This window comes from Manis pentadactyla, chromosome 4 (genome assembly GCF_030020395.1).
Source record: "Manis pentadactyla isolate mManPen7 chromosome 4, mManPen7.hap1, whole genome shotgun sequence".
NCBI classification, from domain to species: domain Eukaryota; kingdom Metazoa; phylum Chordata; class Mammalia; order Pholidota; family Manidae; genus Manis; species Manis pentadactyla.
In genome coordinates, this window is record NC_080022.1 from 177,627,820 (window position 1) to 177,653,358 (window position 25,539).

Below are 25,539 nucleotides of genomic sequence, written 5' to 3' on the forward strand. Positions count from 1 at the left end.
ATTGTTGACATAACTCTGGTTGTCTGAATGTAATTCAGGCTTCACCAGGAGTGCAAATAAAATCAATATGGGTCTAGGGATAAAGCTGAAGCCAATAGCCTGACTGTGGGTTTCAGCAAACTAGAGGCGGCATCGTGACAAGTGTGCTGACATCCTTCACTACAGCAACGCAGACACGGCCCAGCACACCCAGACACCCTGCCGGGGGGACGTGAGCAAATGGGAATTTGACATGAAAAGCAGAATGTCTCCTGAAGACTGATGTTCACAGGAGAGAGAAGAGCATCAGCCGGGCCGGGGACCGAAAGCGCATACGAGCCCACTGGTAATGCTCCTTGCCGGCAAGTCCCGAATCTTGAGTTCATTGGATCTCATTCGCCCCCAACAGTCACATAAAGCAAGTTGATGGAATGAGATACACACTCGCAATAACCACACTTGCAGTACCGCCAGCCTCCCGAGCAGCCCTCCTCCGCCAGGTGGAACGCTCTCTCTGCTCAGACAATGTGTGCCAGCTTCCTCAGAGAGCAGCCACCAAGAGCGCGGGGTGTGGACCCCGACCGTGCCACACACTGGGTGTGGCCGTGGACAAGCCCGCTAACCACTGCAGGCCCCTGGTCCTTCGTCTGTAAAATGGACCTTCTGCCGGCGACCTTCCCACCGCAGGAGTAGGCACAGGCATGTATGGCGCAGTCAGCAGGACCCAGTGAGTGCCCAGAGCTTGGCGCCTCTCTTACTTCTTCCTTTTCAGTCATCTCTATTTTCCCAAGACAGCCTCGTGGAGCCCTGGCACAATCCAGCTCAGGACACATTTCTTGTTGAACTTGGGGTCCTTGTGTGAATTTAGAATATTTGTTTGTTTATTCCATGAGTAGCTGCATGCTTGTCATGCCCCGACATGGGACCAGGTACTGGAGAAACCAGATCTTCAGGAACTGGCCTCTCCTCTAGAGAACTTAATTCCAAAGGTGCCGCGGCCTGTGTCACTGCTGCTCAGAGCAGTCTGTGCACCAGCTGCGCTGCCATCACCTGGAGACGTGTCAGAAATGCAGATTCTTGGGCCCGGCCCTTGACTGACTGAGTCAAGACACACAGTTCTAGTAGGCGTGTGGGTGACCCCCCACAGCACATCTGAGCTCAAGATGTGCTGCTCTGAGACAGCTGGGATGCTTCGCCAGACATCCCTGTCTGGCTCAGGGGTCTTAAGACAATTTCCACTTTCAACAATCTTCAATGATCACATAAAATCAGTAGCAACTCCGGAAAGAACCCCAGACCTGAGTTCCAAAGAGCTTGGGCCTGATCGAGACCTTCCCCATATTTGCTGTGTGGCTCACAGACCACACTGCCTGGGCCTCGGGCTCCTCACCTGTGATACAGTGGTAGTAAGCTGACATGGGGAGCCTCTGGGAAGGCCCCCAGCACAGCACCTCACACCACACCTGTCACCTTGGTCTTCCTTCCTCTGCCCAGGAAGGAGACACTGTTGGCACTGCCCTAGGGCTCCTGGCGCACACCTGCTCCCTGACCACAATGGAAGGCCCCTGCGAGCAACTGCAGGTCGCCTGGGTCAGGGCTCTGCCTGGCTGACTCACAGCCCGGAAACCCTGCAAGCCATATAGACATATATATCCTACAGATATATAGGAGCTTGGGACCTGTGGGGAGGGCGAGGCACATGCCCGACTTCCACGCCTCCACACACTGTTGCAGGTGGTGCAGGGGAGGAAATGGGTCTGAACCCCAGCTGCTCACCCCTCATTTCCAGAACATCTCTTGTAGCCCCCTAAGGGACTAGGACCTCACAGGAAAAGACCTTGACTTATTAAAATGGCATAGAAAGTTGTTAAAGAGGAAATAAAGGTGGAACAAATGTATCATGTTGTAAAAACAAAATAAAGTGACTTTAAATGCTGAAGCTTTCGTATGCTCTTTAAAAAAAAAACATTAGCCTAAAACACAGCATGGTTTATTGGCTATGATTAAATAACCCAGATCCCAGGAGGTTTAGGTTCCTTGGAAGATGGCACATTAGCATTAGGTCATGCCGGCGCCATGATCCTTACTGGATGACCAGGTTGTGAGGACAGGCAGTGATCTCTCCACATCAGAAAATGTACTAATAATCGACATGTCTCATTTTATATAATGGCTAAGTCCTTAAAAAGTCATAACAGTCTGCAATCGCTGGAGGTGTCCACAATTTAAAGAACTCCTTTGGTGGCCTTTCTGTAAAGCACACCAAAGTGAATTTGTGTATGGCAAGTCCAAATTTTTGCAGGTTGAGATTGATGTGTGGTGTGTGTGTGTGTGTGTGTGTGTGTGTGTGTGTGTGTGTGTGTGTGTGTGTGTGTGTGTGTGTGTGTGTGTGTGTGTGTGTGTATGTTTTACGCCCGTGTCTGAGGAGCTGTTGGTGTGCATTTTGAGAAGCTCTCCACATTCAGCTATTGGGGGGTTTTAAAATTAAAACTGAGGAGATGTGTGTGCCAAACTATGACACTGCATACTTATGAGGGATCAGAGTGCAGGAGACATTCATTTTGTATTATGTAGGACTATTTGTAACTGCTGAGATGTGACAATCTGACGCACAGTAATAACAATTCCAAATGGTTTAACCTAATACCACAGGCAGCACAATTTTTGAATTTTGTATGATTAAATGTTAGCTTTGCTTATGTGGGAAAACAGAATAAAGACATGGGGGAAGAGTACAGTCATAAATCACCAGCCTCTAATACAATAGCACCCTGCCCAGTTTCTTCCAGAGGAGATGGCTTATCTTTAAGGAATCCAAGCCCAAAGATTCATCTATAGTAAGAATGCAGAGACTTAAACTGAATTCCAAGCATCTCAGTGGGTCTATCCTAGAGTCAAAGAACCTTTGGGAAATCCTCTGAAGTATGCCTTTTATGTTTAACTACAGTCCCTTGTACAATGTGCCCATTTGTACTTATTTTGTGAATATGTCTTCAATAATGTGGTATCTCCTAGCATAACAGAAAATATGGCTTTGATGAATATATTTATAAAAGATGTCTGCAAAGTGTAGAAAGATGAACCCAACAAAGTGGAAGGTTCTTTCTACTTCTATGATTTTGAGGGTAGACAACGGCCAACTGTAGGGGCAAATGTATAAACTGTGGATTCTTCTATAATTTTTTCTTTTCTATAATGAAAATGTTCTGTATTCTGGGTGTATATCTGAACAACCCTGCAACATCAGACTGATGGTGTTTTGGTGCTGCTCCATAAACTAAGGCATGGGTAACAAATGGAAATAGCTACACCAAATATAACCAAGGATCTCAGCACAGCATCTCACTGCTAAGGTATTCACCTGTACCCTCTGCAATGTTAGGTATGAGACAGCCAGTGGTTTCAGGAGAGGAAAATCACAGAGGAAGTGGGAAGGTGTGTTCATTGATACCACTATAGGGTATGGCCTGTGTATTTCTAACAAGCCAAACACCATAACATCTATTACCTCCTACTTAGTAATCAGGTAACTGGCTAAGATGATGCTATTTAATGGCCAGTACAGTCCCCTGGGCAACACAGCCAGAGTAAGTAAAATGCTTGCTGTTACCTGGCTAAATAATTTGTACTTTCTACTTCCTTAGACCCAGACAGGCACATGATGGGTTCCTGTCTCTGCTCAGGTGATGCTTTAACACAAGCTTCAATGTGCTCCCCTTCCCGTGGTGTGTGTTCCCTCCCACTCTTCTTACTACCTTCTTCTAATTCTCTTTTCATGTCTTCTTCTTTGACATATTGAGAATTATATTGCTTGTAACCTGCTTTCCTTAATAGGTGAACTTCTTTTTATGTTATAAGCACTATTCTCCCACATGATTTTAGTGACTACATAGTACCCATTGTTTGGCACTATTGCAGTTTATCTAACCATTCCCCAATTGTTGGACAGCTAGGTTGGTTCCAATTTTCACTGTTTTCAATAACGTGTGGATGAACAATTTTGTTGTCCAAATCTCTAGGCACATCCTGTAACAGATAGAAAAAGGTTGGCATCTCTGCCTCCATACTCTATTTGTCTCTTCTGCTATCTTAACCTTAGGGTCAAAAGGAAAAAAAGGAAAAGGTTTCTTTCTGCTCAGCTCTGCATGCAGGCTTTTTAATCATCAAAAGGCATTTTGCTTCCAGTTTGAGATTTCTGCAAATACCTCCTTACCTGAAGCTTGCCTCCCCACAGAAGATAGGGAAATATACATAACGAATAGTGATTGCCATGTCAGAGAGTTTTAGAACACGGTGCCCAGACCCAGGCCAGGAAGAGCTGACCAATCAACCAAGGGAGTTTCTCAGCTCTCCTCTGACCCTTGCAGGTGCCCAGATGCCTGTGGGCTTCGGTCTCTCCCTACCTGATTCCCCACCTGCTCTCCCTTCTCTGGCATACGAGCAGCTTGAGATCAACCCTGAGTTAAGATGGGGCTTTAGGACATTAGTCTGCCACCTTCTCAGTCTGCTGGCTTTTGGAACGAGGCTGCTTTCCTGGCCTCAACAACTTGTCCCTCGGCAAGCTGGCAAGAGCGTGGACTCGGGAGCAGTCCCTCATCTCCGCAGGACAGATTCCTGATGTGGAGCTGCGGTCCAGAGGCACAGGTATCACGGAGGTTGGTGCCTGAGGCCAGGCACTTTAATCTGACCGTGTCAAAGAAAGTCAGGGAGAAATGAGGAAAACCCAAAGAGTCAACAGTCTAATTCCTGAAGGCAGGACCTTGGGTGTGTCAGGCCGTTGTGCCTAATTTCCTGGTTGGGATTTCTAATAATACTCCCCCTCCGCCACCCCCCATTGCATTTGACAATGCAATCTGCACCTGTGACCTGGGGCACGAGGCCAGGTGATTCCTCCCCTACACAAGTGTCAACACTTGCCCACTGGAGTTTCCTCTGCAATTGGGGATCACAGGTGGACTGCAAATCCCAGGTGTGTATCATTCATTCTCCTGCTGGCAACTGCAAGGAGTTCCTCGGAACCAGACTGTCAGCCATAGGGAGGTCCTTGGGAAGGTGTGACCTGCCTTGGTACAGGTGAAGACATGAGGTCTAGAGGGCTAACTCCTCCCTCTGGCCACTGACCCTGGCCACGGCAGCACTGGCAGAGGAAGGGGAAGGATGCTACTTTAGACTGGTCCTTGAACTGGGACCCTGGACCATCCCACAGAGGAGCATCCCCTGTGCTGGGAGCTGCCCCATCTGGGATGCCATCTGTCTTGCCAATGGGTTTCAGCCCCGGGCAAGTTTGCTATGGATTCAGTGTGACCAAAGAAATCAACAGCAAAACATTCTTGGGGTGAAAGAGTTATACCCAACTTTATTTTCAGGTGGCAGGTCAGTCACTAAAATCCCATTCACTCAGAGCAAGTCTGCATGCAGCAAGCCGGTCTCTGCCTCTGGGCCCCTCTGTCCACACAGCTGTCCTCTGGGCCTCTCTGCACAGCCGTCCTGCACAGCTGTCCTCCAGGCCTGTACTCAGCACTGCCACCACTCCAGCCTCTGCTCTGCAGCCCTGCCACTGTGTCGCACCCAGAGCACTGGGCGGCGCTCTTTATACAGAGTCAACAGCCATGTATTGCCCATAGGTGTGCAGTGAGCTAGTCAACCAGGGCCACGTGAGAATCCTGGCCACAGGAACTCTCATTTTATCCACACTCCACCCCTCCAGGATTCTCTCCTCTCAATCCATGTGCCCTTAGTCCTCTGCAATGGTCCCTATGCAAGGAAGCTCGCGAACATTGTTCTCCAGCCTCTCCAGCAAAAAGTCCTGCAGACACACAGGCCGGACTCGTGGCTCTGTCTCTGGCCTCTGCCTCTTTGGTTTTAATGGCTGGAACCGCTGCTCTGGTTTCGGTCGTTGCCATAGCTCTAGTAAGATCCTATTTGGCTTCCCATCTAATTTCCTTCCATCTACTCCTGCCCGTATCAAATCAACCCACATCTGGGTCCTTGTGACCCTCACAGGGCCCCTCAAATTCCTCCTGTAACAGGTCTTATTTCTTTCTGGGTTCTCGTTGCTTCAGCTACTGTACGTGTCACCTCGCATTTTGTAATCGCTGCCTCAAGGCGGGCTGCACTGTGAGGGAAGACAGCTTTCCCATCTCTGATCCCGACAGAGCAAGTCCATCCACCCCTAAGTCACACAGCCACTGGCTCTGCCTGAGTACAGGGGCGGACCATAGAGTGCTCCCTGACCTGGGGAGGGGGCTGCTCCTCTCCTTGGGGAACTTGCAGCTGCTGGGTCTTTATTTTTTTTACAACCATTGGGCATGCTTTCAATACAGGAGGGGCCTGTGCCTCCGGCAACACCCCTTCATCCTCCCCCAGCTCCTCCATTTCTGGGGCTGACAGCACCTTTCTCTCCACTCCCCCAAGTGCCTCCTCTGCTACAGGGCCTTGCAACAACGCTAACTCAGTCTTCAGGTCTTTTACCTTCAGCTCAATGCTTCACAGCTGATGTTCTTGCGCCACCTCCGCCTGTGCTTCCCTCGGGAGTTCGTCTTTTTCCTTGATGGCCTCTTCCTCCTTCAAAACACCTGGCAGCGCTGCCGTCTTGTCTCCAATGGCACCTTGCCGCCGGGACTCTTGTGCTGCCTCCTCCGCATCAAGGCCATCTCCTTCCTCAGGGCATCCACAGAGGTTTGCAGCTCGCACTCTCGCGCCGCCCTTTCTTGGGTCTCCTCTGTAGACTTTTATATACTGTGAGAAGCAGCCACCCCACAGTCCCCGCTGCCTCCCGGGCACTCTGCTTCTCAAAGGATCTGCTTACTATACCAAGGGCCACCCCTACTGCCTCAGGTGTCACCTCCACTTGCCTCCAGTCCTGGGGTGGGGCCCAGTCCTCTAGGGGGCAAGCCACCTCAGACCACATACCCTTTGGGGGACAATCCACTGTCTCCCCATTCACAGGGGCAGCCCGCTGAAGCACCCCTCCCGTAAGGGCAGCCTGTCTTTTTCCTTGGTCAACACTGAATCCTGCCGACTTTCGCCAATTGTCTTGCCAATGGGTTTCAGCCCCAGGCAAGTTCGCTGTGGATTCAGTGTGACCAAAGAAATCGACAGCAAAACATTCTTGGGGTGAAAGGGTTATACCCAACTTTATTTTCAGGTGGCAGGTCAGTCACTAAAATCCCATTCACTCAGAGCGAGTCTGCATGCAGCAAGCCAGTCTCTGCCTCTGGGCCTCTCTGTCCGCACAGCCATCCTCTGGGCCTCTCTGCACACCCGTCCCGCACAGCCATCCTCCAGGCCTCTGTCCTCGGCGCTGCCACCACTCCAGCCTCTGCTCTGCTCTCCTGCAGCCTTGCAGCCCTGCCGCCGTGTTGTGCCCAGAGCACTGGGCAGAGCTCTTTTTATAAAGTCAACAGCTATGTATTGCCCACAGGTGCGCAGTGAGCTAGTCAGCCAGGGCCAGGTGAGAATCCTGGCCACAGAAACTCTCATTTTATCCACACCATAATTTACCCACAGCACAGGGGTGAGGGAGCTTTCAGTATGTGAATGGAATATGAAGATAAGCTAATCAGGTCACCCACGTTACAGATGAGGAGACTGAGGCCCAGAGGCTAAGTGATGTGTCTCAGTCAATTTTCCTCTCTGGGCTCTGCATCCAGAACTCTGGTCTTTGAATTCAGGGCCCATCCTCCTATGTCAAGGACAGGCAAGCATCTTCTGTAAAGAGAGACTGTAAATATTTTGGCCTTGCAAGCCAAATACTGTCTCTGTTGTAAGTACCTAACGTGCCATTGTAGTGTGAAGGCCACACGAGTGAATGAGTGTGAGCGTTCCAATGAAACCTTATTTACAACACCAGGCAGCGGCGAGAATTTGCCTTCTGTTGCCCTGTACCACGCAGGTTCTCAAATCCTTCAGCCTCATTGTAGTTAGATTTAAATGAAACATCTGTATCTCCTTGCTCACCTCTCAGACCAGGAGCATGGAACCATGAATCTGTCTCTTCCATAATGCTTGATAAACTGACTAGTACAGGAAAAGTTGTTTCCCAGCCAAAAACATGGGGAGTGAAGTTTACTCAGTAGAGCAGAAATGAAGGGAAGTCACAGAAGTCATTTTCTTAATAAGGAATATTTTTAAGGACACATCCACTTAGGCTGCTGCCATTGTTGAATTCCCAGGAAGCCAGCAGGCCTGTTGTCATAGCAACCATGTGGGATCTGTGACCTGTGAGCACTTTGCCCGATGTGGAAAATACAACGTGCTTGCTTTTCTCCGTCTTGAGAATTACACACCTCTAGTATCCTGCGCTGCTGTTTTCTTTACAGCTAACCAAGTCTCCCCCTGTTTCCCCCATTTGTTCACTAGTTGCTGACACATCTCAGGCTGGCTGACCCAAGGTTATGAGGCTGAAGCAGAACTCCTCGTCTTACCTGCTAAATAGGGCCTGGGAAGTCTGCTGTGCTTAGATTTCCTCAGCTGCTCAGAGGGCAGGCTTAGGCAGGGACCCAGGACCCAAAACCCACCCCTAGCTTTTCCATCTGCAAAAAGACGGTCCTTCTCTCACCAGGGGGCTGACGGTACACCTTTGTCTGACGCCCACCTTGGAGGAAGGCCTGGCGTGAGTGGCTACGGACTAGCATGTCATTGTTAGAGTGCTTCTGGCTCTCAGTAATTTTTTGAAACCTATATCCCTCCTGCTAGGAATGTTCCCTTTGGTATCAACACCGTGCTGGCTTTATGAGTTGGCCGTGGCAGGGGGCAGGAGCCACAGGAACTCCTGGGTGCTATCAAGGGAGATGGTTTTCCCGACTGTCAGCAATATTGCTTAGAAGTGGGGAATTCTCTGCTGCTAAGAGAGCAGGGTAGATATGAAATGGGCTTGGATCCATGCAAGCCCGAAGAGATGGCAGGAGTCACACAGAGCTTGAGACACCCTTGCCTTCTTGCTTTTGGTGCCCTGATGATTCCATAAAACCAAGGAACAATTGGGAGCATAAAGGGGTAACCTGATCTTTAAGTCCATCAGAAAATAAATTAAGATGCAGACACACATTCCTAACTACCCTGTGCAGGTGTTCCTGGCGTCTTTTATTTGTGAATCTTGACTGCCCTCTTGTGGTGTTTAATTTTCTAGACGCCTACATTTTGACTGGACTCAACAGAAACGTCAAAGGTTCACCTGCCTGGCCAGCAGAGATGAAGTTTCTATAAATGCTGCAAAATACCAAGAACAAGACACAGATGGTATCTTCCCAGCTATATCCTTATAGGAAGATGACTCAGATCTCTAATGTGAGAGCAGGCTTTTGCAAAATGCCAACAGATTATGTACTAATGCTGGAAGTGTGTTTTATAGTCTCTCTGTGATTTCTAGTAAACAAAATCCTGACCTGTTCTAGACCTGTCTCCTAAATCTCTTCCTAAACCTTGGACTGAGCCCAGATTTTGTAAGTCAGAGTTGCATGAAGTGGGGAAAGGGGGGCAGTGAGGGGTGCAAGGGCCCTGGGGTAGTCTGAGAGAGCCCCCATGTTTATTTAGAGGTAGAAACACACAGAAAAACCTGGGAAATAATGAGAAATGACAATAGTTGCATGAGGGCTGAATTCAATGAAAAAGCCGCCACCGGGGAAATCCAATCGGAGCTAAATGATCACAGAACAGCAGCTCCTGAAATCAATTGAGAAAGAAAAGAAAACACTCCACAACCGAACCATAACTGGCAACAAAGCCCAGATCCCTGGGGGAAAGTTCCAGACACTTCCCTGCATAGCTTGCGGATGCTGCAGGAAAGGTGAGCAGGACTGGGCACGAAAGGGGCTTGACCCTGCAACAGCACGGCAGTAAAAACAAACAAACAAAAAACGATCCTTTCCCCCAAATCCTGGACACATTTGCTCAATTACTCAATTTAAGCTTGTCTCTGACAGCGGCAAGCATTTTGAAAGTGGGGCTGACTGTAATTAAATTTAGCACAAAATTTCCATGACCATTGATTTCATCCTATCTCCACTGAGCATTTTAAACCACACCAATTTTTAAAAATGAGGGACCTGATTACAGCTCAATGGGCCACCCACTTCCCAGACTGGTGGCAGCTGCACTGTCCTGGGTTATTCTCTGGGCTGCCAATGGTGAAGAGCATGGGATTCGAGTCCACCACATATGGACAGGAAAAATCAGTTACAGTGCCATTGGCTTCCCCAAGGTCTCAGTTTTTGGTCCATAAAATGGACTAAAACTCCCTACCTCCTCCTGTGCGGACAGCCCTCCATTCCTACAGTGACCGGGGTGCAGCCAGAGCTCAGTCACTGCTGCCAGGCTGCCACATCAGAAAGAGAAATTCCTGATAGGAAAGGGGCAGAGATGTAGCACAGGGACAAGCAGGGCCTCTTGCAAACAAGAGGCGAGAGGGGAGTGTCCCAGCCCCCAGGGGACTTGGCTGAGCAGCCCACAGGCACCCTGCTGTTAAAGCTGGTTTTCAGGGCAGGAGGGGGCCTTTGAGGAGGAGCTCTGGGGGAGGGTGTGTGAGGCTGAGATTTGGGGTCGGGTCAGGGGGTAGGATGTTCCCTGCCTCTGAAGCAGATGGAGGTCTTGTGTCAACAGGCCGGGAAGAGCCAGTAAAACTTAATCAATTACTGTGACCCCACAGGTACCCACAGACTGCCAGGGCCTAGGAAAATGTGGGCCGCAAAAGGAACCCCCTAGCAAGGGGGAGGCCATGCCCCACCCCCAGCAGGCAGTCCTGTGCACATCTGGCTGCCCACCTGTGGCCACTGGCGAGGGTCCTTCCTGCATGTTCTTTTCCAGCCTGCCAACAGGAAAGGTCCCTGGGGGCCAGCCAGGGAATGATGACTGACAAGCATAATTTCAGAAAAAGCCACAACTGGAAGATTAGTTCATGAACAGGTGAGCAATGCCACTCTGGAAAGAGGTGCAAGCCAGCGACGGCGCTCCATTTTCATGGCGGGGGTCAGGGTGAATTTCCCACATGCAGGGACAGTTCCGTTCTCAGGTAGAGCCATCTGTGTTTCTTGTCCTAAGACCCGCAGCAAAAGGCATGGGAAACATCAAAAACATGCACCCGCACAAAGCATGTTAGAAAAGGGGCTTTGTGGACACTTCTCGACTCTGTTGTGCAGTGAACTCAGGGTGGCCTCACTTCCCTGCTGCTGGCAGAGCAGGGGCTGGGGGCGCGGCACTATTTCTCTATGTTGGACCCTTTGTCTAATGCACAAGTGGGGTCTCCCCTCCCAGAGGCCATGACTGGTTTAGAAAGCATGACAAACGGTTCACTTTAACTTTGGTGGTGGATTTCCAGTAAGCGTGGGGCGCAGAGGCCCTCCAGTTAGGTGAGACCCCTACTCCGTAATACCTGGGGGTGGGAAGGAGGGAGGATGCTGAGAACAGCGCCGTAAGCAATATTACCAGCCCAGCACTGTTCTGGGCATTGTTTACACAGGTCCCCCCAATATCTGAAAGTAGAGTTTTCCTATGAAACCCTTCATAAGCCAAAATGGCATAAAGTGAAGAAACAATTCTCATTAATTTACACAGAAACTTTTTTGAGCTTTCCCAGACTGAAAAAATAACCTCTCTTAGGCTTTTCTGATTGCTTAGGACACATCTTGCTAACGGATGCACAGAATAAATGGAGATCAGGCACAAGGCCCAGAGGCTCACAGACACAGCTCACAGCTCTGGCAGCTTAATGCCGAGGGGGGTTCCCGGGGCCCCTCTCCTGCTCAGGGTCCGCGCTGCCTCTGAAAGGACTCCCAGCAAACCCAGGCTAACTGTTCTTTTTGCTTTCACCCTTCTTGTAAAAATGGAAATCCCCTTTGGGTTTATTTAGCTTAGTGAAAACAGGTACTAACGTAGGTCTTTTGTAAAAGCGAAGTGGAGCAACACACGCTTTCAGAAAGTGGCAGGCAGCTGTACCTGCTCATTTAAGCCTCCTTCCAACATTATGAAGCTGGTACTTTCATCATCTCCAATGTAAAGAAGGACAAACTGACAAGAGAGATGAGGAGCTGAGCGGCCCAGGGCCATTCGGACAGCTGGAGGTGGCGGAGCTGGGACCCAGGCCCGGATGCGTGGCGCCTAAGCGCTGCGCTGCCTCCGTGGAGCGGCAGGGAGAGGGCAGTCCTCAAAGGGGCGACGGCCCCTCACAGGAGGTGGGAGGGGTCAAGGCTTACCTGCCAGGGGGGCCCAGGGACGGAAATGCTCCGCCCTCATCCTTTCCTCATTTACTCCTTTATTTTCCTTTCCAGCCACATCTGAGATTTGCGCCAGCACCAAGGTTTTCCTACACGTTGTGAATATGGCCCCATAATATGTACACTACTTCTCCCTCGAACACCCAGGCATCCAACCCTACAACAAAGACAAAACGCCACACCGCCCGGGCATGTCACGCCACACAGGCTCAAGACGTTTGGGTCGTAACTAGGGTCTGAGGACCCAAGTGTGAACTCATGTCGTCGGGACTCCTCTGACCGAGCAGGGCTGTAAGATGACGGGTGACGTAGCTGCTTCTCAGCAGGAGCTGTCTCCGCATCCTGGAATGATCAAGAGACGGCTCCCTACTCCGAGGATGCGGGACGTTTTTACTCAGAGGGAAGAGATTGTTCGGCGGCACAGTGTATTCAAGTGTGGCCGACTTCTGAAGATGTTTCTCCACAGTGAACACACTGCATCAACGGACAGGGTTTCAAAGAACGAACAACAGAAGGGCAGCAACAAGAGGAATGTTGAAAGGCAGAGGTTTTCACATATGATGGTTCCACTCTGTGAGACTTGTGAAGTCTCAAAGAATATTTTTTTCTTTCCCATTTCCAACAACCCTGGATCACTAATCTTGAGGCCCCTTCAGAGGACAGACATATCTGTAGTGTCAGGTGCAAGTTCTAGAGATGAGAAACTTCAAAAACACTGTTTATTTGGTGTTTTCTTTAGTACAGTGTTCTTTAGAGTGTTATATATTGACTCTAGCTTAGGGTAGGGGGTGGCATTCTCCCCTTACAAATTCTTTACCCAAGTATTTGAGGTTATAAATTTTCCAGTTGGTTCCAATATGTATTTGCTGTAACTCCCTAGAGCTGATTGTAATAATTAACAAAGGGAATACATTGGGAGCACAGCTGGTACATGACACTAGCCAACTCCCCAAAAAAGAGTGGAATTATCAGAAATGACTATGGAGTAGGTTTTTGAAATAATTTACATGCAAGTTGCAAAATTTCATTTGATAGTTTGAGGGCAGAATGGTTGATTAGATTATGACATGTGAGTTTGAAAAAAATTAAAAATGAAAGAGATGAAATGCAGTGAGCAGTATTAAGCCAGGCATTAAGAACATCAGAAAAATTTGATGATTTCAGAGCATGATGTATTACATCTTCCATACAAAAGCACACACACTGTAAGTACACCATATTGATTGCATGCTAATGTAGATGTCTATATAAAATTGCAAATGAGTCAACACATGATTAGATATATATTAACAGAAAGGAACATGTGTAGTTAATTTAAAGATGCACTCTTTCTGTTCCTTTGATGCTTTCAAAACAGACTTGAACTTATCTTTAGTCACCGATAGGGGATTTCAATATTTCCCTGGTAAAATTTTAAATGAACCTCATCTGAAGAGTGGGGAAGTCTGGTGTACTGTCTGGGTGACTGATACCGAAGCATTTCTCCTCCCTGAAGGGCTGGAGGCCACGGGGACAGGAACACACAGACTAGGTCACAGTAGGCATAGAACACACAGTGCATCCTTAAGAGAGGAGAGCACGGCTGGAGGGTCAGGCCTGGGAGCCACGAACACCAGGGTGGGCGTTTTTGTGGAAGGAAAGATGGAAGAGGACAGAGTGGAGGAAGGACTACCTTTAAGGAGTGGACATGAAATCCCTGTAAGAGATGGGGGGAGAAACACTGCCGGGTTAGTGGGGGAAATGCTGGATTGCACAGGAAAACCATCACACCATGAGAAAGATACAAATGGAGCGCAACACACCAGAGGTCCCGTGTACAGTGCAGCCAGAAAGCATGGGGACAGAGTCAGCCTAGGACACAGCGTGAAGGCAGGCAGGCCTTCAGGTGGGCACCGCTGCAGGGGCTTGCCAGCTGCAGGTGTGATGTGGCCCCTGAAGGGGCGGGAATGAACTCTTTCTTGTTGCATGAGTGGTAAAAGGGCTAATGTCAGACCACATGGAACCATGACCTCTCTGTCTGCTTTCTTGTGGCATTTATGTGGCCAGACACGACATCACATCGAACAGCTCCACCACATTCAAGTATGTTTCTTTTGCTTTCAGCTAGTCCGTATGATGGAGTAAGGGGGTATCTGGTTATCAAGTGTTTGAGGTGGTACACAGTTAGTTACTTGGTAATTTTACACACAGGTCATCATTAATCAATAAATTAGAATAAAACCAAACCTACTTACTATTAAAACTGTTTGTAACAAAATTCTTTTTCTTGAGAATTCAGAAGGCTCTTCAGTCTCCTGAAGAACCCACCATCACTGGTGAAACATTAATTGGTTGGGCAGCTGGTTAACCAAGTTCTGGCTGACTGAATGCCAGGTAACCAGGTATTTGCTCTTCAGCATACATTTCACTTTTCAGCTTCTATCTTAAAAAACCATCATGACTGGACTTTACTATCTCAGTACTAATGTGAGAAAAATAAGTCGAAACCATCTGAACAGAGGATTCTATACAAGGAGTCATGAGATGAATCCTACAAGTCCAGACAGAATGTGAATCAGTCTCTGGGAGAAAATTGGAGAGAGGCTGGTTTTCGAAGCCCAGTTCCACAGCCTGAAAGGGTCACAACACCCTGAGCCTGAACTGAGAGGAGATCAGAGACAGACACAATATACTTTGTACTTGGAAGGCTTTGTCTACTAATATAGCTAACTGGTCAATTCATGAATTTCACATCTCTTTGAATAGGTATGGATAGATTATCTTCTATTACATTTTATAATTCTGGTCCTTTAAATCTGTAATCACAAATCTATTTATAATTGCTCTCCAAATAGGCCATTTTATTCCAATTCCAAAAGCTCTATTTTCAGCTAGAGATCTTAATCCACATCAAGATTAAAGAGAACTAACAACAGCAAAAAACATCCTTATTGAAATTTTGGTGTTGGAAAGGCCCTTAGAGGAAATTTAATCTGGCATTTCTCTTGCACTTTCTTAAAGAGTTGCCCAATCTTTGAGTGCCTCTAGGTATAGAGGACTCTGGATTGGCTGAGATGCCCTGAGTGAGAAGTACGTGGCATGGCTTCAGAAGGGTCCTACATCCAACTTCCACCAGCAATAGGTCACCTGCTTCTGTAGGCAGAAAAAAATCCTCTAGCAGAGACAATGGCCGTGAGTTTAGACATGACACACCACCCATCTCTCCGTATGAAAAAAGAAGATCAAAGAAAGGCTTATGAAGTGCATCAGCCAGATGCCCCAAACACCTCTCCCTCTACCCGTGCAGGAGAGCTCTGAGGGGCCACCTGCAACCTCGCACCTGATGTTGGGGTGGGAGATGAGGAAGCCAACACTGGGCAGCGTGCAGGCGGTACATGTCAGGCAGCAGCCACTGCCAGGGTGCCGACTAACTGGTTCTCAGTTCAGGGCTGAAGACACAACAGCCACCGAATTCATCGAGTTTCCCAATGACAGTTGGCACCCCCTCCCCCAGCCCCAGGGCTGGCTTAATGAGCTGGGAAAAGCCACAGTCCCTTGCACATCAAGGAGACGGTCTGAAAGGGCAGAGACCTCATCCAGGAAAACAAACAAACACAAAACCTATCATAAACCTAAAATTCATCAAATACCCATGAGTACCCCAGCCACCAGTTCCTGGGCCTCTTTTAGGGTGTGAGATTCTGCATTTTTAATGAGCTTCCAGATGATGTAGATCCTGGTGGCCCCAGTACCATACTTGGAGTTGCAAGGACATGGAGCGACCAGGGTGGTCACCACTTTGATATTTGGGCTACCCAGGGAATTCAGAATCCTTGGGACTGACCTCTCTAGGGACCGCCGATCGTAGTTCTTTCTAGGACATGTTTCTTGGGAAAAAGAGCAAGCAGCTTTCTGTGTGTCACCCTTATTCTGGGCGTTGCTTTTAGGGGGCCTTAGCTCCTTAGGTGTTTGAGACAGAACCATAAAGACCTGTGCCAATGCTTAGCTGCCAATGGACACTGGCTCTATCCTCCCTGAAGACCGAGGGAATTACCTGTGGGTACCAGGGCCTGGGTACCTGAGGACAGCTGCTTCTGGTGCTTAACACTCGGCTTGCCCTCTTTATTCAACTAGCAGCATCCACCCACAAAGCCACCCCCCGAGCTACAAACACACGGTTTTTTGTGTCATTTCAGGAATCCATGAGGATGGAACAGACAGCCCACATGTACAAACTCTTTTTTGGGTTTCCCAGCCAAAGTATTTCCATAAGATAAACTGAAAACATGTTGCCAGCACTATGATATAAATCACTTACCCCCCCTTGCGCCCTAATAGAAAAGCCTGAGAAGTTGCTTTCAGAAGCTTTGAGTTGATTAGTTGAGTGGCGAAATTAACCTCCATTGACAATGATTTAATGAATGTGTGAAATGATTTCTAACACTATACCTTGTCCTGTTTCAGTTTAAGACTTGGCATTTAAGACAGAGCTAAAGTACAAAGGTCAAAATATCTCTTTCAACTCATGCTCATTTTATAGATTTTTCCCCCCCTTAATATCACACAATTCAGAAAGTAATGAAGTAAGCTATTTGGGGACCAAAAGAAAGAATCCATATTGGGGCACATTGACTTTCTGTTTTGTGTCCAAAAGGTCGTTGGAAAGTACTCAGGTTTCCATAGTAACAGTAGCCGGCCTGATTACATCAACAAATAGCTACAATTTATCTGAGGATCTCCAGTGAACTATTTCTTTTTCTTCCCCATCCTGAGAAGAACATTCTGAATTAGATAAAATCTTCAAAGACAATAGAGGCTTTTGGGAAACCCAATTTCAACAACAGTAAAGAGAAAAATGCTTGCCTGCTCTTTCCACATACAACCTAGCAACAGAGACTTGTTTATGTTGATTTGAGTAGCATAACTGTAATAGTAATTGCATCACATTAATTTGTTAATCAGTAATAGGGATAATTTCAAAATGTTTGCCTGGAATAAAAAAAAAGATGTATCTCATCCTAAGGCAAGTTGTAGAGTCTCCAGGGTGATACTTTTGGAAGTTTCTGGAACCCTATCACGAACCCCACAAAGCAGCTATTCCAACAGACCATAGCAGTCGATTTTATTTTGGCTTCTTTTGAGTTAGACCCTGATATGGTTCTGAATGGTGACAAATATAAAAACTGTGAAATACGTGGACATGATATATTATTATTTTGACAGATGCCATTACTAATCCAGCTTTAGATTCTGACCAATGAATATTTTGTAGAATCTATTCAAGTCTTTCAAATAAAATATTTCAGCCATGAATATTTCATGACATCATGAAATTGGTGTCATCTAGTTCCAAAATTTGTAAAGATTCATGTATATGATGGGTTCACTGCCATTAGGTGACGCACTTACTATGGTCTGAGAGGTAGAACAACTTTGTCTAGAAGGCAGGGCCAGATGACTTCTCCAGACCTGCACTTCCACAGACCTCTGGCCTTCTGCTCAGAGCCTTCCAACTAGTCAGAGAATCTCAATATATCAATTTCATCATGACTTCTGGGACTATTAATAAAAACGTGTATTACTAAATTATTAGGTAACTCAAATATTATCCCAGCTTTGTTACGTACTCATCTCTAATATAGTTATTTAGCCAGGCAAAAATACATCCTTACCTGAGGCAGTGACATGCCCAGAATCTTGGGAGAATCCACTTTCTGAAATCCAGCTTTCTTGGAAACACATGATTTATAAGTCCAGGAAAAATATATTAGCAAGTCATGGGTTTTGCATTTCAGTCCCTACCCTACAGTAAGCTATTTTTCTTCATTGAGGGGAATGTTCTAGAGTAACCCTGTCCAACAGAAATACAATGAGAGCTATATACAAAATTTTTTTCCAGTAACCTCATTAAAAACAAGTGAAATTAACTTAAAAAATGTTAATACTAATATATAAAAGAATACCACATAAAACAGATTTGTTAAATATATATTTAACTCAATATATCCAAAATACTTCAACATACAATAGAAAAATTATGAGTTATTTAAAATTCTTTGTACTGAGTCTTTGAAATCCAGTGTGTATTTCATGCTTATAACACGTCTATATTCAGACTGACCACATTTTGTGTGTTTAGTAGACACCCGTGACCAGTGGCTACTGAATTGGCAGTGCAGCTCCAGAAAATTTTCAAGGTCAGGGAGAACACAGCTATTGCTCTTTGGAATTTAGGATTATATAAATATTTAGACTATGTACTCAAACCATGAGAGATGACAGGCTTGTTTCCTGTGGGCCAACCAATCCAGTGGGCAGAAGAGCTTTGGGCCTTCCTTGACCATCTGAAGACAAAGGCCAGGGGGGTATGGTAAGTCAGTTGGAGGAAATGATGGTCTGTGGTGGGGGGAGGGAATGAGAATTATCATGAGGGTCAACTTGAGTGTCTGGGACAGAGCAGAGGTGTCTCAGGCACAGTCTAGCCAAGGGTGGCATCATCTGTCAGAGGGCAGATCCCACGGAGGGGCCACGCCACGTCAGGTAAGCATTGAAGTTCGAACAACCTTGAAATGCCTCCTGTGTGCCACGTGCCATGGGAAACTGAGCCCCAAGCACATAGGGATTGAGAAGCCTGCTTGCTGAAAGTATCGTCAAGATGGGAGAATTAGAGGTAAGGGTCAGGCTCTAGAAACTGTGAATATTGGGGCAATTAATCCATGGGGCTGCTCTCAGGACTGATTTCTAGACATAATTTCCCAAAACAGGGTTCTGAAGAGCTGTTGCTTCCCAGTAGCTCCCTTTTTCTTATATAAATACAGTCTCAGGTTATAAGTTTTCATAAATGTGGGCCCCAAATCTGAGTAAGTCTATTTAATATAATCAGCAATGATAAAAGTGAAAAAGATAGTCATAGCTAATATGGAGCACTTACTATACACTAGGTTAAGAAACTTAAAAAACTGAACCGATTTAATCCTCACAGCAATCCCATGCAGTAGATCCTATTAACATCCCCATTTCATAAACAAGCTGACTAAACATCAGAGCATTTAAGAAACTTATCCACAGTTGCTGCTAGTCAGTGGTAGAGCCAGGATGTGGAACTATGGTAACTATTCCAAACTGCTTTTTCTGTCTAGAATACCACGCTGAAACATTGAGTAACTTGCCCAAATTCACAACTGGGACAGAGACGAGCCAGGATTTGAACCCAACAGCATCCCACCTCCTGCCCCGGGGATGGGACAGGGTGGGAGGGGGTAGTCGTGACCTCTCCACAAGAGGCTTGCTGTATTTCACACTTGATCATAATCTCTCTCTTCATAGAACTTTACATGTATTTCCCTAGAGAGAGCTCACACAGGTTTCAAGGCACACTGAAATTTAAATACATTCATCTTGTTTTCTTGAATCCTGCCATTCCAAAGAGTTTTTATGACTTCCCATTATTTTCTGACAAAAGAAATATTCCACTGTAGACAAAGTTCAAAGCATGCTGCCTCCTAGCTGTCTTCATTCTGCTATGAATGTGTCTGTTTTTGCTTTTCAACTTTTACAAAAAATATATTAGATTTTAACTTGCCCTGGAGTGGAGGAACAGTGGGTGGCAAGAATAGAAAAAAGGGCTCAGGTGCTTTTAGCTTCTTGCTTTGTTCTAGTTTTTAAATGATCTAAAACAAATGATGAGAACAATGAAGAGCCTCTACAATCAGGCAGGAGAGAATTCTGTAACCTCGTTTAAGGAAAGCTGCTTGACATTTTAATACCAGAACCTCCGAGAACTGCTAACAACATGTGGAAGACAGAAGCAAGTCCATAGGTAGAGATGGGTTCACTGAAAGTCCATTTGTGGCTAAAAGTCATCAAAATACAAATCAGAAGTGGTGATTATGATGCTGGAGCAAAACAAGAGAATTTAGGTTTTAATTTGTTAGATATTGAAATACAGAATGTAGAGAGGGGAGACGTGAGCCTCCATGGCCCCCAGCGCTGTTGGCCCCAGGGAGCCGGGTCCAGGCCATCAGCCCTTCTGGCTCCATTTCTCCATGGGCGGCAGGGTTGGGGAAGGAGGTCTGGTTAGAATGAATTGCCTGAAGCACAGGAAAGACCCTGCACTGAGGAGAAGGGGGGCGGCCGGGGCGGGGATGCGACCGGGAAGGGAAGCAGCTGGTCCTGGGCCGCCTCACTGTTCTCGTCCGGAAACCTCCTCCTGTTTCCTTGATTCTAGGACAACCCCAACTCTGGAGGTAGAAGTGGCCCAAACGGCTCAGGGGAAGAATCTGCTGACTGATAAACACAACACAAAAATGCCCAAGCTCGCCAACAGCCATGGAAATGGACAAGACAAATGACAGTCGGTTCTGCAGATGTTTTAAATGAGGAAAAGGTGGTCAGAAGATACTTTTCTCCCACTTGGAAAGCTGAATGCCATGCCTAAGTCCCTAGGCGTAGCTCAAGATGCGAATGATTCCGATTCCAGATAGTATAAAAGATCAAAATAGCAACATGACACCAACAGAAATACTGGGCTTCCCTATGAAAGGGATGAGTTAAGTCAATGTGTCCTTTCTGTTGTTAACAAATCATGAGGTGCTACTATCCTTATGTTCATACTGCTTGTGCACATGTGTGGGGTGGTTTATATTAAACACCTTCCAATCACTTTTGATTCTTCAGCGAGGGCCCTAAACCAAACCACGGCACTGAGAGATGTGAGTGCAGGTGGACCCCTCAGTGTGAGCCTCTGTTTACTCCCGACAGCCACTGAAACCCTGTTTCGTCCAGATCATCTGATCCATGGCCAGTTACACTGAGTTCCCAATTTACAAACACATTATGTTCCAGAAATCCATCTCAATGTAAATGAAGATATGTTTTCCCATATAAACAATGTTATAAATGATGATAGAGTTTTCACAAATGCCTCTATTTCCTAATATGGGTGGACAACAGGGCATAGAACATGCCCACTATATGGAGCATGATTTCAGCATGCAAATTCATTCTTTTTCAGGGGAGCTCCAGAGGTTAAAAAACAGGGCTCTCTATAACCCACTTTCTGCAATGAGACATAAGGGGGGTGATGATAGCACTAACATTTGTATAACCAGCAGGCTTTTAGGATTTTTCTATTGACTGCTTAATTTAATCTTTAAAACAAAACTATTAAGGAAATACTGCTATTATTCCCACTTAATAGTGAAAGACATGCACAGGGAGGTCATGGGGTTGTATCTGATTCTAGAATCCAGGGGCTAAACCAGGGGCTGGTAAACTATGGCCCACAGGCCAAACATGGTCTACCACCTGGTTTTGTAAATAATGGTTTATTAGAACAGAACCATGTGCATTTGTTTACATCTTGTCGGTGGCTGCTTTTGTGCTATCAAGACAGAGTCGAGCCGTTGTGACACAGACCCTATTGGCCTGCAAAACCTAAAATACTGATTAAGTGACCCTTTATAGAAAATTTGCTGAGCAAGGGCTAAGCCATCCCCTGGCCCACCTCTAAGGGAAGGCAAACCCCTTTTCTCTGTTCTCTGTCTTTGGCCAACAGCCATGCTCTGGGGAGTGGGGGCCCAGATGGGGCAGGAAGGAACAGAAACCCTCGATGTCCTCAAGGACAGCGAGGGGAGGTCCAGGGCAACTGCTGACCAGCACAAGGGGTGGTATGTTTATTTCTCAATAAGCCTCCTGCCTCAATCCCAAGAAGATTTCATGCAGAGCCGGCAGGTACAGAACATAAGCTCCACAGACAGGAGGGACTGTTTACTTTATTTACTGCTGGAACATTATTATTGAACGTGTGAGCAAATACATACTTTATGTTTGTGAAGCGGGGACCACGTGTACTTGACTTGAAGACAAACGTGGTACAGGTTAAAGGCTCACAGGTGCACTGTATCCATGAATACGGATGACAAGATTCTGGTCTTTTAGGCTGATGACCTGCTCTGGTGGGACAAAGCATTACAGGCTAAGGTAATTCACAACCAGCCCAGATTTCCTGTGGCTCCTAAGAGCTTCACTCGCTGATCATTCTGTTTGCCAAGATTCTAGACGCAAGAATAGATTTGAGATTTTTTTCCATGTTATTATCGAAAGTTTGACTACGCAGTGGGAGAATTGTAAATGCTCATTTGTTTTGATTTTTCATTCACGAGACTGAATGGCTTTTGATTTCTGGGGAGGGATTCGAACACCACATTTAGTTAACTCTTTCTAGAAAAACAGCTGGACGTGGAAAGACTCACCCTGTTAACTAGATGTACAATCGCACTGAGTCATGCTTGTTCCTAAAAGGACTAATGATCATGTTATGTTTCATCCAATCATGATTCACCGCCAAATTTTTGATTAAAAAAAAAAAAAAAGGCACTTGGCTGAATCAGACTGTTACCAGAGGGTGGGAAAGTATCTATGGAGAGTGGGTGGGGGAAAAGGATGGAAAATAATGGAAAGCAGGCCAGGATGGCAATCACACGGAGAGAAGGGTGCCGGGAGAGTCTGCAGAGACTGGGAAGCAGGGGTACTAGGGCTGCGGACTGAGAGGGAGGAAATGGGGTGGCGGTTAAAGGAGGTTCCCCAAATTGCACCCTGATGCCAACTGGTACCCCGTTTGGGAAAGGCGGTTGCCACCCAATGCTGCTCGGCCTTTCTGCTCCGGCACACTGCTTCCTGACAGCCTGGGGAAGTATCGCGACTTTCACATTTACAGACCTCACCAAAACACCATTATATGACTGAACCCCTGCCTAAATCAGGTCTGAATATTCCATTTAAAATGTAGGATGACACTGTCATAAAATTCTGAGCATCTTTCTGACACCATCATCTAGCGGCTTTCTGCCCAGTCTCTTGCAGTTGTGCTTTACAAATGCTCTAAGGAGCTAAAATACTCCAGTAAAATTTAGGAAAGCTCAGAGAGCTGACAGGTTTAAAAAAAAGTTGTGGTGTAGTTCATGCAGGTGCTCTGAGCACAGAGCTCAGTAAGCTGGTCAGCAGAGGCTCAGCCCCACCATGGAACTGTGCTGAGGTCACCTCTCCCCGATGTCGCCTGCCCTGGGGCCAGCGCTCCACTGTGAAGTGCGTGGCCCTGCCAAGGGGGGGAACAGTATTAGCACAACACTCGCAAGGCCTCTAACCAGCCTCTGGAGAGAGATGGGGCACTTCTGGCCCCAAGCCTTCTGACCGGTTTTTCTTTTTTTTTTTTTTGAGTTTGAAACTCTGACCTTTATAAAAAGCTGGACTCACTGCCCAGAAAAACAGGAAGGTTACTCACCAGGAAGCCATGGAAATGAACTATACAAAAGTGGGTCAATAATTCTCCATCAGCAAAGCTAAGTCTCAGTTCCAAGAGTGGCACCATCATGATGCCCCAACACTGCCCCTCCCTCAGATGTGCTCTGTGCCGGCCGTTTCTGGCCACTGATGGCTGAGGCCCTACACTAAAGCATGGAATTCAGTCAGGTCCCTTTTAGCTCTTCAGGTCTCTCCTCTGCCTGGGGCATCTGAGGAATGCTGGCACTCAGTATCCCACCTCCCTCCCGGAGGACTCATCCCTCACAGAGCTGGTAGGACATTGGGGATGGGGCACCTATCCTCCAGCTGTGGGGAAGCAAGTGGAGGAAAAAATAAATATAAAAATAGCGATGACCGGCATAGATATCTGAGATGACCTAAAACCCCAACTTGCATCCTTGCGCCTGAATGCCTATCTAAACATAAGGCCTCTTTAGAAAGAACTTAATTATTCATATACACAGATATATGTATATGTGTGTTTATATATGTACATATATGTGTGTGTATATGTGTACATTATTGTCTTTCCTATTTTTTTCTCTTACAGTTTTTAAGAGCAGAGATTGCAAGGTAGCTGAATCCTACCTTTGTCTAAAGCAATAGATATATTTGACCTACAGAGAGTTCTAAGTTTTAATTAGCCACCAATATAAAAAAAAAGCCAAAATAAGTCACATAACAATCTGGATTTTTTGTCTTCTTTTGAAGAACCAGAAGATCTGGCAGCACAGGACCCTCATTTGTGTGCGGCAATGATCAACTGGTGCTGAATAGCAGTGGCTGCCACCTTTCTATGGGGTCTATGTTACCAGCTAACCCCAGGCCCCACTGCTCCCTACTGTCTCATCAAAACTGAACTTGCTTATGTTATCTCTATTCATTTCATTTCTTTGTGCTCCTAAGGGCATCCAGGCTCACAGCCTCTGGCCTTAAGTGTTTGCTATCAACATCCACTTTAAACAAATATTAGTATAACACAAACACTCTCAACACTTTTATGTTTTACAACCACTGGAATTAATTCATTTGGGTCTGACCTGTATGTTTCTTTGGAACAAAATTTTATCTGGGAGAAGAGAACAGCAGGAGAAAAACAAGACCATCATGGCCCCATTAGAGCCAATATTTCAGGAACTGTTCTGTATCTATGCACACATACAGGAGTGTACATGTGTATTTCTTTGGGGTAGGGGAATTCTGGGGAATCCTAGTTAGCCTAAAGAAGATTCAAAAAAGAATTAACTACTTACACAGACGGAAACAACTACTGTATGAATCCCTCAAACAGCCAAATGCAGGTGATTAGAGAGAGAGAAAAAATAAAAAGCTGTGACCTAGAACATAGTGGGGATGCTTAGAGAAAACAATGGTCATTAGAGGCTGAGGTAACTGGTTACATAGAAAAGTATGGAAAGAGGGCAGAAGGGAAAGAGAGAAGCAAAGACAAGAGAGAGAGACACCAGAAAAGGAGGGAGAAAGAAGACAGGGAATCTGGGACAGGTGAACACAGACACCCAGTGAGGAGGAGAGAAAGAGCTGGCCGTTTCTGAAGATCTGGAGCAGACGTTAAGATGCTGGTAGGGCAGCTTAATCAGACCCAAACCACCTGCGGAGTTAAGGCCGTCCTGACCTCCTGCCATGTGGAGGAGCACAGCCCTCCTTTCTGAGGAGAGCACTGCTCTCAGAGCCTTGCCTGTCTTCCTACCGTTGGGCAAACCAATTTCTCATGCAGACCTCAAGCGCACTTATTTTGGGGGCAGTTCCAATTTTCACTAGCTAAATGATAATAGAATGTCAGCAGCTTGCAAAGGAAGGTGATTACTCAGTGTTTATGGTTTTAAATAAAAAGGATTAACATGTAAATCACTTTTTGCCTTTCAGCAATGTGACCACAGAAATCTGGCCCTTCCTGAAGTTAAACTTTCTAAAGGAAAAGTGATTCGGTGACTTTCCTGGTATCCTCACCTCGAATTTCTGCCGGAGCTCCATGTTTCCTTCTTCATCCCCTTCTGGAATGGGCACATTGTAGTACTCCCCCTCTTCTTGGTTAAGCAGTTTGTACCTTTCG

General features: G+C 46.6%; 1 protein-coding gene across 2 annotated transcripts in view; it reads right to left on the minus strand.

Moving 5' to 3' along the window:
- Positions 1-25,539, minus strand: part of PRKCA (protein kinase C alpha) — a 355,291-nt gene that overhangs the window by 57,324 nt on the left and 272,428 nt on the right. For both annotated transcript variants that reach the window (XM_036899733.2, XM_057501630.1), the window contains exon 8: positions 25,437-25,533. In XM_036899733.2, the coding sequence (XP_036755628.1) occupies positions 25,437-25,533 (97 nt within the window). The remainder of the gene's footprint in view (positions 1-25,436; positions 25,534-25,539) is intronic.